We start from the raw sequence: 14409 nt of genomic DNA, 5'->3' as shown, positions 1-14409 counted from the left end.
CATCAGTATCTTAAACAGAGCAGCTCTACTACGTAATGATAATGGCAATGTGCCTAGCAGATCACAATCACTTGAAATAGCTTAGCAATCTGTTCGAGGTTGCATTTTAGGACGTTCGTTTGAACACTGCTGATGTGGATACTGAGGTATCTAAATGCATTCACAGCAACATTGAAGTTACAGTTGGCGGGTATTGCAAGTGGGACACCTGTATCAGAAATGAACCTGATTCATGCTGATTAAGCTGGAGGCCAGGGTCTCTTCCATATTCTTTCAGAATATCCACAACACATGGACCGGATCAGATAGGATCTTCTAAAAAAAATTAAAAGACCCGAGTATAAAGCGATACTAAGCTTGTGTCTGGTAGGCCATGAAAAAACATCAAGATTTTCGGAAGTGGCTGGCCAAGGTTACGTCCTCTGTGTGCCCTAGTGTTGCTCGACAATCTCTGTGACCGTCCTCGGGTGCTTTACTCTAGTGTTACTGCGGTTTGTGGCTCATAGCCCATAGTGGCTCGCTGCAGCCTCGGAGCGCCTTCAGCCTTGTATCCCTGGCCTCAGTACCAGGTCCCTGCTTCCAGCTCCCAGTCCTGGCCTGAGCATAATTGGGCCTACCTGTATCCGGTGTCCTGGTGTGTGAGCTTGGTATCCAAGGGTACAGAGACACGCTACGAAACAGTGCCTTGAGCGGTGTTTAGGAAGCCACATGTGGAGCGATCCTGAGACAGTAAAGTATTTGTGCACCACAAGTCTTGATTATACAATTGTGGGGAATGTGGGTGGCTGTCGTGAGTGTTCAGCCATATGCTCTGTTACAAGCCTCTCAGCTCCATTACCTTGATGCCGTTCTGCTCGGCTTAGTTCAGTTTTGTTTTATGTAGCTGCTAGCAGTTTGCCAGCAGCTTGACATAATTATAATTGCATTAACTAAAGTAATGGTTCGGTGTGCCCCCCCACTTTTATTATTTACTTTCCCACAGTTTAAGCGTTGTACGATCAATATACATGTGTATATATTTGTATACTTGCACACATAATTAGCGTGTTGGTGACTGCAGGGGGTTAACCCTTTGAGCTGCCACGCACCTCTATTGCCCCTATTGACTGTACTTGGGCCTACCCAGTGAATAGTGAAGGCAAGGAGTGTAAACAAAAAGGAAGGGCACTGTAGAGGCTTATAACCTTACAGGGGGATAGTTATCTAAGGTAAATATATACCAGCCTATCCTCAGTAAGGCAATTGGCTAGAATTAATAATGTGTATAATTTAAGGAGTGGCAGCCCACGAGATGACCCCAGGGCAATTGAAATCAATTATTTGGCCTGGGCAGGGGTTGAAGACTCTGGAAACATAGTCACGCAGTTTGAAGATAAAGACGGGCAAAATAAAGGGTATGAGTAAACATAATTAACTTAATGCTGCCTCTAGCCCATTACCCTCTAAACTAAGTTCATGTGGTCCTTACCTTCAATGAAAATAAAAACCACGAATTTCCTTTCGAAGGGGCAAAGTTGCAGCTTGGGGGTGTGACCAATTATATTGACTTAAGTCAAATATGGTATGTTTGCTAAGCGAGCAGGCCTCTGTAAACGCAATCATTCAGCCTAATCATCAGCCCTCAAGAGAGCACACTTTGAGTGCAATTCCTTTAAATTTCGCACACACAGTTATGCAAGAATCATTAATTCAGCACATTGATTCTAATGAGCTTAATAAAGATCCACCGTTATTATTAAATCAACCATCTGATCCTGTATAAGACCCAACAGAATCAACTCTCAGCATTGAATTTCGTTCTGAATTCACTGGTGAATGGGTTTGAACTGTTGAAGGGGGAAGTTCAGTTGCATTCCGGAATCCACCTGGTGGTCACAAAAGAGGTTGAATGCTGTGATCCGTCACTCGTGGGCCTCAAATCTGTGATAAATACAATGGTCACAGACAGTTTGGGGGCTTTAAAGTTACAACTAAAGGCAATTCTCCTATGTGATCTGCAGGGAAAATAAAGGGTGGCAAACAAGCACTAGGGCAACTGTGGTGGAAATCTGGCAAAAGACTTGATTTGAATAAGAACTTGGTGTATGTGGGCCTAGACCCACTAGAGGAACAGTTTGATAGAAATGCCTTGGATGAGCGTCCCCTCTCTTAATCCACAATGGAGGAGTTCATAAGATTGGCCCAGACTCCCTGTGACCCGGGAACAAAAGAGATTAGTGGAGAGAGTGACAAAACGCCATGAAAGTCACTCTAAAAATGAGCGAAATGAGTAAAAATAAAAGTAAAAAAGAAAAAGAAAAAACGAAATATCCCAGGAAGGTATCGAAAAGGGCCCAATCCCCAAACAAGAACCAAAAACAAAAATGATGCAATAAATAAGAAAATGCGTAAATTACAAAAAGGGACCAAATTAAAATGTCTCTGTGCACTGTAGAATGCACAGGTGGAGGAGCTTGAAGACACCAGAAAGAATAAAAAGGGTGTGGAACAACAGAGGTTTGTGTACTGTACTGTAAAGTCAATCTACTAAGTATAAAGGATATGGAACTACCATTAAAAAGCAACACTTTAGTTCTACAAGCCAAATAGACTCAGCCAAAAAGATCATGTGTAGGCATACAAACTGAGAAAGGTTTACAGCCTGTGAGATGGGAACCAATATTCTTTCAGGGAAAAGGGGACTCAATAGTCTCCTCTACAAACAAACCATCAGTAACTGTACAATTAAACACCGATGTCTTATGTTTGGATAGTTCCCCAACAGTTGGAAGCACTACAGACGATAGAATAGATGGTTCAAAGATGGTACATCACCAGATTGAAAAGCAGCACTCGGTTATTATGAGTAGTCTAGAAAAAAATAGCAGCAGGTTGGAGGTCCTTAAGCCTAAATGAGAACATTAGCCAATTGTTTGCTTATCAGAAAGTTTGGCTCAGACAAATCGAAGCTGGGGTGAGGGGTGTTCAAAAGGTTCTGAATAGAAGGTCTATTTTACAAATAAGAAATTCCTGAATTGTTCTTTTTCTCAACATATGGCATTGACTGCATCCATTTCCCATACAATGATTGCACAAATGTTTTGGGAATTGTATTGAAATCACGCATGGGGGCAAATGTATTGCTGGTAGCAGAGGATGAATTTTGAAAACTGGGACTTTAGATTACAAACCAGATGCCAGTGAAAAAAGTGTCCCGCCATGCAGAATTTGAGAAAGATGGGGAGACACATGAATTTTCACAATTCGCCTGTGATGCTGGAAGAAAACAACAAATGAAGAGGGAGGAAACAAAGGGACTCGGACATGGATCAGATCTGCAGTCTGCTGAATGACAAGAGCAAAGTATGGTCTTTGTTACCTGACATATTAACTCAAGTCTTTCAGAAACTGGGCGAAACTAATGCAATGCTTTAATAAAGCATAGAGTAGACTTGATTAGTTGGAACACGCAGGATTTCAGGGGCTTCACAAATAAGTTTATGAGAGACACCATCTTTAATACTTTTGATCTTATAATACTATAGGAAACCTGGATGACAAGAAATCTTAAAATGGATGGTTTCTCTTAGCAACTCACCATAATGGATGCCATCTGGCGAGTGATATATTAATAGCCATTCGCAACACAATTGCAATTGATATGGAAAGAATATCAACAGAAGCTCCAGGTGTCCTGGCAGTTAGAGTAAATCAGAAAATTGATCAAGGTACGAAGAATGATGCAATTCTTGTGAACCTTTATTGGAACCCCACATGCTCTAATCTTGTAGTCTTGTCTTTGTGGAATCCTGGTCAGCATTATTGTCAAATGTTATCTCTGTGTATGGTCCAGTCAGGCTTCTGATTACAGGTGACGTAATTCTTACTGAATTCAACTTCACAGTACAGATGTAACGCTCGCCTGATTCCCGCAAAAGCGCCGGTCTTGACTGGGTGAATGCCGTATCTTCAAAGGTGATGTGTAACACACGGTTGGCTCTTTGGGCTGGACCTCTGTGCACTGTATGTCTGACTTGAAGAGTAAGATGTCTGCAGATAGAAAATATGGGATTAATGAACTGGGGTTATTGGGTGCCTCTCTCCTCTTCCCTTTCTCTTCTCCTGTAGAACCCCAAAGGTTAACGCCCTCACCTTAGGTAAATGAACGCTGAGCTCTCCATCTGCCTCGGGGCAGGGTGCCGTAACCAGTTTCTTCACTGGATAAGGGTGCAGGCCTCTTGACCTCAGAGGACTGCTGTCCGTCGTTAACTGCACGAACGGTAAGTTCTGGGCACTTCAAATGTCTTAAAAGTCTTTTGTAATGATATCTCTTGTTTTGCAGGGTTCCGGCGATGGCGGATGGCGGGCTGATGAGAGTTGAGGATCGAACCCGCGTGAGGAATAGAAGCGCCTGGAAGCACGTAAGTAAGCGCTTGTAGCCTGCTTCACGATGCGCACTAACTGTCCCTTTTATCTTGCAGGTACAGGTTCGGAGCTTTAGAGAAGCTGAAGGGTGCTGGAATACCCACTGGATTCGGCGTGGGAAGGAGTAATGGCACGTGAGTAATAAAGTTGCCCAATGTCTTTAAACGCACCTTCTTTTGTCTTTCAGATGCGGGATGCAGCGCCGAAGGCCTCCGGAGCGTGCGAAGAGCTGGTAAGCTTTTGTCTTTCAGATGCCGGAATGCAGTGCGAAGACCTCCGGAGCATGCGAAGAGTAGGTAAGCCTTTGTCTTTCAGATGCCGGAATGCAGCGCGAGGCGTTGGTGACAGCCGATGGACCAGGTAAGAGATGCGCTGCCACTGAAGACCGTAGTGCTAACCTGTTCTTTCTTTGTCTTTACAGGTGCTGCTGAAGACTGGATTCCAGGATGATAAGCCTTTGTTCCCTTAGGCCCAGGATCAGAAGCAGAAGACACGATGAGCGTTCTGCTGCAGAGAATGCAGAATAACACAAAGCAAGATTCATCCATCGGGTGTGGTTTAAATAGCCTCCTGTAGTGCTTAGGTGTCTCCTTCCACAGCCACGCCTAGGTAAGAAAAGAGTTCCTGCTTTCCAGAAGAGTTCCAGTGTTCTGAACCTAGGGAGTGGCTCCTGCCCCACCCAACAGGAAAAGTAGTCCCAAACAGAAGAGGATCAGGGGTTCAACTGGCAGGTAAGTAAGCAGCATGGTCTGCTGCAGGTAAGTCCACCCAAGCATTATGAGCCCGGCGCTTCCAGCGCTGGGACTGGGCATCTTTATGAGCCTGGTGCCACTGGCGCCAGGACAGGGTCCAAAAGGTCCCAATTGGGACTGCCTGGCACTCGGAACCGGGGTTATGGGTCTGCTTCCAAGGGAGTCGGCCAAGTCCTGATCTTTTGGAAGCAGAGATCATGACAACAGAAGGTAAAAACACAGTCGCCCGTATGAATGGTAAAAACTGGCTGAGTTTCTTTGAAGAATGGGATTTGCACATTGTGAATGGCAGTGTTAGGGGGAATTTAGACCCAAAACCCACTTGAAAAAATTATTCCTCTAGTTCCATTATTGATTTGGTCCTATCGGGGGACAGGATCTCTCGCTGTGAGGAAATGCTGATAAGGGAAACTGGGTATAGCGACCATAACATGCTCACCACTGGACTGTCTTTTGTCGGTAAGGGGAGCTGAGGTCAAGCGTTATGATAGCCTCACTGTTAATACCTGTGGGAATACAATCGTGAAATTCAAAAGTGGTGGTGTTAAGCTGAATAGAAACGGCATAAAACTCTAGGTTTTGTATCCGAGGTAGAATTGAGCAGACTATGTTGTCCACTGAACTTAGTAGAATTTCAATGGGAACAGAATCCCGAGGACCCATGGGAGTAAAAGTTGGTGAATCACATAAGCACACTTTTGACCAAGAAACCTGCGAGCGCAAAAGTGACTTAAGAGTATTCAGGCCCTTAATTATGAATGTGATCTAAAGATAGACTTTCAGAAGGAAAGAAAATATATAAATGACTACAAGAACTGGTCTACAGCTCATTGATACTTGTGCCTCCAAAGAGATGGGGGGACTATGTTGAGAACTTTAGTAAAGAAGAACACATGCAATTTCTGGTCTTTAGTAAATGGTGAGCAGGGTAAACAATGTCAACTCCAATGTAATACAATAATTGAAAGCGCCTTGAGAAGCCATTTATGGAACTTGCATAAGAACCCTAGGAGTGGGGGAAATAAGGGATTTGATATAGTTCCCTGGGAATTACAACTAACTAGGGAAGACATAGCCCAATTGATTTCGAAATCCTCCTCTTCACGAGCGGCAGCCCCCAATAGGTTAACAAACACGATCTTAAAATCAGATATTGCCACCTGGTCCAGAATATTGCTTTCATTATTTACTAGTATAATAATGAATAGACAGTGCCCACAGACCTGAAAGACCGCTGTCATTCCGATCTTTAAAAAGGGTGATCGGGCTGACCCAGTAAATTATCACCCAATAGCCCTTTTAGACACTGACAGTAAGGTCTTTGCGGGCACGGTCTTGATAGAACTGGAAGCTTGGGCCAAGGCCAGGGGCATTCTTTATTAACAGCAAATTGGTTTTAGGAGCGGTCGGTCAACTTCCTTAAATAGTCTCATTCTTAATATCGCATGTGAAAAGTCTTGGTCAAGGGTGGACCGGAGCTCTATGGTGCTTGAGAAGATCTTTCACAAACCAGTAATACTATCAATAGAGAGCAACTTTGGCTCAAATTAAAGCAGGTGTATTGCCTGCTAGCCTCCTAGGAAGAACAGTAAGTCTCCATGAAAAGTGAGGCTTACTGGTCAAGGACATTTGACTGGCCCTACTCCAACGGAAAGCGGTGTGAGGTAGGGGTGTATTCTAGCCACCTGCCTCTTTAACCTCTATATTGCTGAGTTGAACAAGGCCCTGTGTCCGCATGCTATGGGTAATCCAAAGATAGGGAATCAAAACATGAGCTGAATTGCCTATGAGGACGATATTGTCCTATTGGGCTATACTCTGATAGGCCTCCAGCATCTACTGAATGCATTGGGGGAATATTCTGCCACAAATGAATTGTGGATTAATCCCGTAAAATCAAATAGCTGCTTCAGTAATCTGAGAAAGCGCTTGACAGGCGTTAAATGGACCTTAAATAGTCAACCAGTCCCAGTGATTACATAGGTTACATATTTGGGTTTTAGAATTAGATCCTACCCTAGTAATGCCTTTGTAGAGTCAGGTACAGAGGGAAAAATTGTTCACCTTTGCTGCCAAATGAAAACACTTTGCTAGATACTGCAGGTTTTCCATTATCCCACTAATAAACATCTATAAAAGGCAAGAGTATTCTATCATTGTTTTATGGCATGGATGTTGAACCTCAAGCCTGGACCAGAATAGAGGGTATGGAAAAAGTATTAAACCTTCCTCAATCTCTCCCGATAGGTTGAAGTGTTGAGAATGCTGAATGATCTAGGCCTCACCAATCTGAATTAATGAAATCATTGAAAGGTAGTTGAGGAAATGACCAAGATTGTGTACCAAGGTTGGATTGGTTTTTCTCTGTAAAGCCGAATTGTTACTGCTGCAAATGCTGAATTGATTAAAAAAAAATATATCTTTTGTTAACATTGAATGCTTCATTGTTTTTGGCATCTTTTGTAATTATGTTTTATGTGAAAATTTGAATAATTGCCTAAACCACATTAAAAAAATGTTTTTAAAAAATAAACATCCTTTCATGGTCAGAGCCAAGCCAGACAGCCTGAGGTTTAGGAGGTAAAGTAAATCAGATTGGAGATAAGGGACAGCCTTATGTCCCCATCTTGAAGAAAAAAGGATTGGGATGGGGACACATTAAATGAACATCTTTTCAATGGTGAGGAAAAAACCTGGAATGTCAGTACGGTTTGAGAATAAAATGTTTGGATTTAGAAGCTGGAAGTGTGATAGAGTAGTCTTCAACTACCAGAGATCAAGGGATGCAACCGCCAACAGACTTAATGGCTTTGGGGTGTGCTACAAAATGGCCTCAACATTATTCCTAACCCATCACAGAAACAATGAAAACGATTTCTTTGAAAGCTCAAGAGGCTACAAGAAATGTTTAGTTGGCTGCCAGGATTTTAATTATTTACGGGATTATATCATTTTGTTACAAGAACTTTTGTTTTGCTCTGTGTGCTATTTAGATTCTTATTCTATTATTTGGAAAAAGGCTCAAAAGGGATTTAGAGGTCGGTCAAAGGTTTATCTCCTTGTTCTATCAAGCACAATTCCCCAGAGAAGGCCATGAGTTACCGAACAGTCGGAACCTGTTGGTGATTCAGATAACGTGGTCCTTTTCAGATACTTCGTTTTAATGACTGATCAATAATTTGTGTAATCCTCCCACTAAAGATGATGGTAATATTTTAAGCACATTATTAAATGAAGTTTTAGCAGAATATGTTTTTAGAGGGTAGAGCTTTTATATTTGAACTTTTATATTTTAATTGCGGGCTATTTTAAAAACTAAATGTCCAGATGTGTCAAAGCATGTATCCCTTGGAAGATGCGTTTTCCTATAGTAGTCTTGAGGCTAGCTTGATGTATAAGAAAGTTAAATATGAAGGAAAATGCTGGGCTGAGTGGTCATGTTCAAAGGGTTTCGTTATGGTGATTGGTAGTTAAGTTACAAATCTTAACACAGAGCCAGCAAAGAAACCAGGGACCAGTTGTCACAGATGGCACAAAAAGGAAGACCCTGGGGCAGTTTTAATTGTTTTTATTAAGACATTTGTGAGGCCTATGGCCGTCCATCTCGCTCTCTCTCTCTCTCTCTCTCTCTCTCTCTCTCTCTCGTCTGTGTCAACCTCCTCCTTAGCTCAAGTTTCTTTATCCCCGGCTTAGTGCAACCGATTGTTTCTTATTTCTCTCTCAGTATGCTCAAACCCTGAATGAGCTGTGATGTCCACCTAAAGACACAGGGTCTTATCTTTCGAAACTCCCCCAGGGACATCCTTGCTCTCCCTACATTATTCAAGGATTAGTGTTCTGCAGGCAATAAGGAGTGTGTGTTGCACTTACTAAGTTGGAGTCAAGTTCATAAAATCACTCCCCTCTTCGGAACTCTTCCCACCAACCCTCTATGTTTCACTCTTCCTAGTTCAATGTTAATTATCCTCCCATTCTACACCTCCTCTCCACCTACCAATACTATGACTCCTCCACAGCCTATTACTACTCTCCCTCTCCTCCCGCAACTCCCCCCCCCTCCTGCGACTTTTAGCATTCACTCTTTACACTAACCGCTCTACTGACTCATCTCACAGACACGCGCACACCCACCCACACACACACCCACCCACCCAAACACTTTAGAACCATTATCATTCCAAAGCTAATACCTCACCTGTTCCACAAACCCTCCCCACAAGCCGCTGCTCCCACCTTATTCCAGTGTGCCTGTCATCCTCCACCTCTGACCTCACCCAGAAACCCCACACTTCCAACAATGCTTAAATACCTCTCTCCATGTGAGGATTGGACAACTTCCCCATCGCAATCTGGTCCGAGCTTCCCGATCTGTGGTGTGCATGTGCAAGGAAAGGCTTTGGAAAGGGGGCTAAGACCTGCCCACTTTCTCCATGGGGGCTCACCACATAGTAAAAGCTGGCGTCGTAGTGAGTTCAATGTTCAAGTTGATGGTCTGGAACCCATTCCAACGGGGAGTTCCAGTAAGTTTGGGGGAGGATGGTCCCTTTCCCTCTGTTTGGATCCTAGTCATCTAGGTGACGTCCAATTGACTGTTCAAGATTTTCGTCGGACTGTGCTGGTCCCGCAATGTGGGTCTTGAAGCAGTATATGTGTGAGGCTGCAGCTGGTGTGTCTCTTTTGCTGGTATGCTGCTGTGATTGGGTCTCTTTGGTGCTGTGACTGTTTGCGTTTCTTCCTTTTTGTTCGAGGGTCGAGGTGCTGATGTTGCCTCACTTTCTTGGCCTTCTGTTGCCTTTTTGCATCGATCTGGGATTCCCTGAAAGCAAAAACAAACACTGCCCAGCAGCTGAACCTTAAAGCATGGCTGGAGATAACAGTCTGCCAAAATGCATGCTGGCAAATGGTGGGGTACAGGAATTGCTAGGTTTGCCCTCAGGGCAAGGGCGGAATATTGATTCATCCCTGCACCTCCCACCACCCGTGGAGTGGGGTTCTCAACCCCCTTAGGACAAAGTCAAGGACTCTGCCTTGTCACACAGTGCACTAACCTCCCCTGCAACACGGAACATGAGACACTTGACACCATTACTTTGGTGCCTACAATCCCTATATGGACATCTTTGCAATCAACAATGAGTAAACTGCACTAGCTCTTTGGAGAATACCAACAGGCGGATGATCAATAATAAACTCTTCATGATTCTTATTCAAATTAATACGGCTGACCTGCCTTACTGTCCCTTGAGAGCTGACATTGACTGCTCGATCACTGCTACCACTAGAAGGGGCATAGAAAGCTTAAACAACCTATTTGCTATGCTTAGGAATGTACCCCTCCCACCACGCAAACAGGGAAGAGAAAATACTATCCACACCCATATTTCTTTTATGGCAATGAAGACATTTCTCTCAAGAATATTGGACTTTTTTCCCATCATACTTTAACAAAATTACATTACATCTTTTTGTCCTCCATTACGGATTCTCTGCCACTCTGTATTATGTAGGGACTCCGTGGGCTGTACCTGCTAAGGTACACTGTAAAGCATAGCAACTGCAACTACCAGTCACTGTTCTATCAAGCCCATATTTTGTAGTCAAGAAAAATCATTGCATAAATATTTTATTTGTGTAAAATTAGAATTCACAAACCTTCACAAGAAGTTCTGTTACTTCATAATGACCATATGAACATGCGTTGTGTAGCGGCACTAAATCCCTGCAAAATAAAAACACAATCAGAAAGAATCTTTGTCGCACATGCACTAATATCATCACATATTTATAATGTCAGTGCAGTGAATGTAGAATCTAAAGTGAAATCACACAAAATCATTAGTTACCCGAGAGAGGCACACAATTGTAGTGTCCCAGCTAAATGGGCTGTTGTTGCACTTTTACAATCTGCAGATCTTGAACAAGCCATTGCTTTATGCACTTTATAAATTCTAAGTGGAACTTGCACATTTAGTCATTTTGCTCGGCCTTTCAATTGCTTTAAACACCATATTGGTGTTGGTATAATGCTTTATCATGCAGAGGTATCATGAGTCCAAATACAAATAAAACAAGCACTGACACAGTTTGGGCTTTTGTGTAGGCATTGGATGAGGCACAGATTTAGTGGTATTAACTGGCCACTGATGGTAGCAGGTGCAAAACAGTCAGAGTACCTGGACATCTAATAGCAGTGCCTGGCAAATGCCTAATATTTATACACCAGCCCAAACTATTGGCTTTACCAATTCTTGTGTTTAACAGGACTTAAGTGATGGACACACAGTGGGCCTCATTACGATGAATGTGGTAGAGGGATAATGGCGCCAGTAGAGCTGCCGGCCCAGTTATCACTCTACCGCCCCATTATGAGGTCTGCTGGCGGATGCCGCTAAGGACGTCTGGTAAAACCAGGCGTCCTTAGCCGGACCCGCTATCGGGACCCGCTAGCAGACCAGGATGCTAACTACGGGTCTGTCATTAACGGGCCCATTGTTAGCATCCTCCCCATTCCCATTGAGCCCTATGGGGGCTCAAATGGGGATGTACCGGGTCCGGGTTCCTGAAATGGGGAAATACCGTGCCCTCCAAGGTAGGAATGGCCCGGTATTTCCCCATTCCAGGAACCCTGACCGGGTACCTGGTATGGGGGGTAGCCATGCCGCTAAAAGTGACATGGCTACCTCCATACTCGTAATGAGGCCCAGTGTCCTTATGAATAGAGAGGATGAAGGCAGACCTGGTAAGACATTTTTATTACACCAGTAGCAGGTTTATAACTCCAATTAAGTCATTAACTCTCAGAAGACTGCTTTGAAAAACCTAGCAGGCACTTTAGAGTGCAACGTTTGATCGTAAGGCATGATTATAGCAAGCTCAAAGCATTCCCATGAGAAAGTTTTTTTTCGGTAGGGAGGGGCAGGAACTCAGTGGGAATGGCCATAGGGATTAGCATGGGCAGTCAATGGGTGGGCAAATTACCAAACAACACCTACAGGCTTTGTGTCCCTTCTCATATGCCATTCTTCCTTATCTGTACTCTAATGCAATAGTTACAGTTTATAGGTGTCACAAGCGACACCGAATCGCCCAAACTAAAAAGGTTACTCGCCATAGTGACTACTTTAACTTCTAGTCCGTAGCCCCCTTTTACCCATACTTATGGATGCCCACCCAATGGGAATGGTACTGAATAGTTTTGCACAGCAAAACATAGATCTTTCTGTTTAAAGTTGTTGCGCAACCTTGCATGGCAGAAGAGGCGTGGTTATCATCACTGATACAGCAACAACTGTTAGCTCTTTCTATTCGTCCGACAAGTAAATTTAGACCCACTTTTCAGTGGATGGGTGTTTGGGGGGTATGGAGAAAAAGGGACTATGAAATAGCAGCACAGTTACTTCTGTGCACGACCGTCTTTTCTCCATACTTATCAGAGAGATTGAGCAGCATATACAATACAGGATAGTGGACCAAGAGGTCTACTTAAAACATTTCTAAAAACTGACGGACTGAATAAGGCATCACTCTGGAAGTTGTATATATGCAGCAGTGTTTTCAGAATACCTAAGGACATGTCCAAGTAGCAGCCGTGCGGATGACATCCCAAGGGACATTTCTTTTAAATGCTGCAGCAGTAGCCTTAGCTCCCAAGGCAGGAGCATGAGGCACCCTTAGGGGAGGAGGGCTGGGAGGCGGTATGTACCTCGACTGTTGTAGGCTTCCGAAATATAAGTCAATATAAGTCAGGCATTTCACTGGGACAAAAGACTTGCTGGAGATCCTACCTATTCTGTTGAGGCTGTAAGCCGAGCCACAGCACTGCAAGACAGCCTTGACTCTTGCGGGCTGTGCCTTCGTTCCCTGGAGGGGGCAGAGACTGCTCGCGACCACGTGATCCATTACGTGATTTGGATCCTGTACAAAACGCACCCGAGTTCACCCTCACAGCGTTGAGCCCGGCAATAGTAGAGGGCTACGGCTGTTGTGCGGCTGTTTGGCGCGTGAGGCGTTATAGCGGAGAATGTTCGACAGCCACTCTTGCTGCCGGACGTAGAGATTGTGCAGCTGCTGATACCGCCTGAGTCGCTGGAGCCGCACAGAATCCTGCGAAGCAACTATAAGACCCTCCCTCATGGAGAACGAAGATCGCCGGGGAAAAGAGGTAAGCCCTCCATGCCCCTCGTAGCAGACTCGAAATCTGCAAAACCCACCACCCCGCCGCTCAATGCCAGCATAAAGGAGCGGAAGGGCGATGTGTGGTTGTATCCCGGACTATGGTCATGGGTAAGAACACTCCCGATTTTGAAAAAGCCCCCCCTCAGACTCCGGCCAGCACCTCGCAAACCCACATGGGCACAAGTGAGCACGTGATCCTACCATTGGGCCAGAGCGCCGCCTTGGCGAGAGGTCTACCAGCTCTGGCCACTGGAGGGTGGACCGACCTGGACCTGGCTCTGGCCCCATGCACCAACCGACGAGGGGTCCTCTCAGAGGGGCAATGCAATATGGAAGTTAGAGAAAGAACGCTTGGGGGCATGCAAAGTATCAGCCCTATTACTTTGACCCCCTGCCTGTACCCCCGAGTGATCACGGAAGGGGAAAACGAAAGAACCCAGGCAGTGGGGGAATCTAAGACTTTGATAGAACCTAGCCGTCTCTCCAACAGCTGCATGGAGCATTCACTAGAAGGATCAACAGATAAAAGGCCGGGAGAGAGTCAGTTAATAGAACCAGACCCTCCACTGTTAACGGACAGGGTGGTGATTCCAACGAAAACCGCCATCCAACTCACCAAGGCATTGCAGGCGGCTGTATTTCCAAATCACGTGCCGCATAACCGCCCAGGTGAACCTAGTTCCAGACAGGATGTAATTAATAACCACTTCAAACTGTATCCAATACAAGGCTAGACTGCTCTGATTCATCTATAGGTCAACCTGGGGCCTCAACTCTTGATATCTCTGCGCACCAATCGGATTTGGGCTATGGCAGAGATTCTCAGAACACGCCCGCCAAGCACCGAAGATATAGCAAAATTGCGACAGACTCGCAAAGACCATCACCTAACAAAAAACAGGACATGACGACAATCATGGCGACACTAACAATCGCCCTCGCACCGTTTTGTAAATTATACGAAACGATGAGCGACTCAGCCAAAGACAACACTACTTTACTATTCAAGATGCAATCTGAGCTAGACTTCCTGGAAGGGTATATTACTGCCGCCGAAGCAAGATACAAGAAGCAGGGG

The 14409-nt window shown here is 44.6% G+C and overlaps 1 protein-coding gene across 3 annotated transcripts in view; it reads right to left on the bottom strand.

Moving 5' to 3' along the window:
• Nucleotides 1-14409, bottom strand: part of TNKS2 (tankyrase 2) — a 2182082-nt gene that overhangs the window by 1716041 nt on the left and 451632 nt on the right. For all 3 annotated transcript variants that reach the window (XM_069611330.1, XM_069611331.1, XM_069611332.1), the window contains exon 7: nt 10809-10875. In XM_069611330.1, the coding sequence (XP_069467431.1) occupies nt 10809-10875 (67 nt within the window). The remainder of the gene's footprint in view (nt 1-10808; nt 10876-14409) is intronic.

Source organism: Ambystoma mexicanum, chromosome 8, assembly GCF_040938575.1.
Source record: "Ambystoma mexicanum isolate Mex_15411 chromosome 8, UKY_AmexF1_1, whole genome shotgun sequence".
Taxonomy (NCBI): Eukaryota; Metazoa; Chordata; class Amphibia; order Caudata; family Ambystomatidae; genus Ambystoma; species Ambystoma mexicanum.
This window is presented reverse-complemented; position numbering and strand designations above follow the sequence as displayed.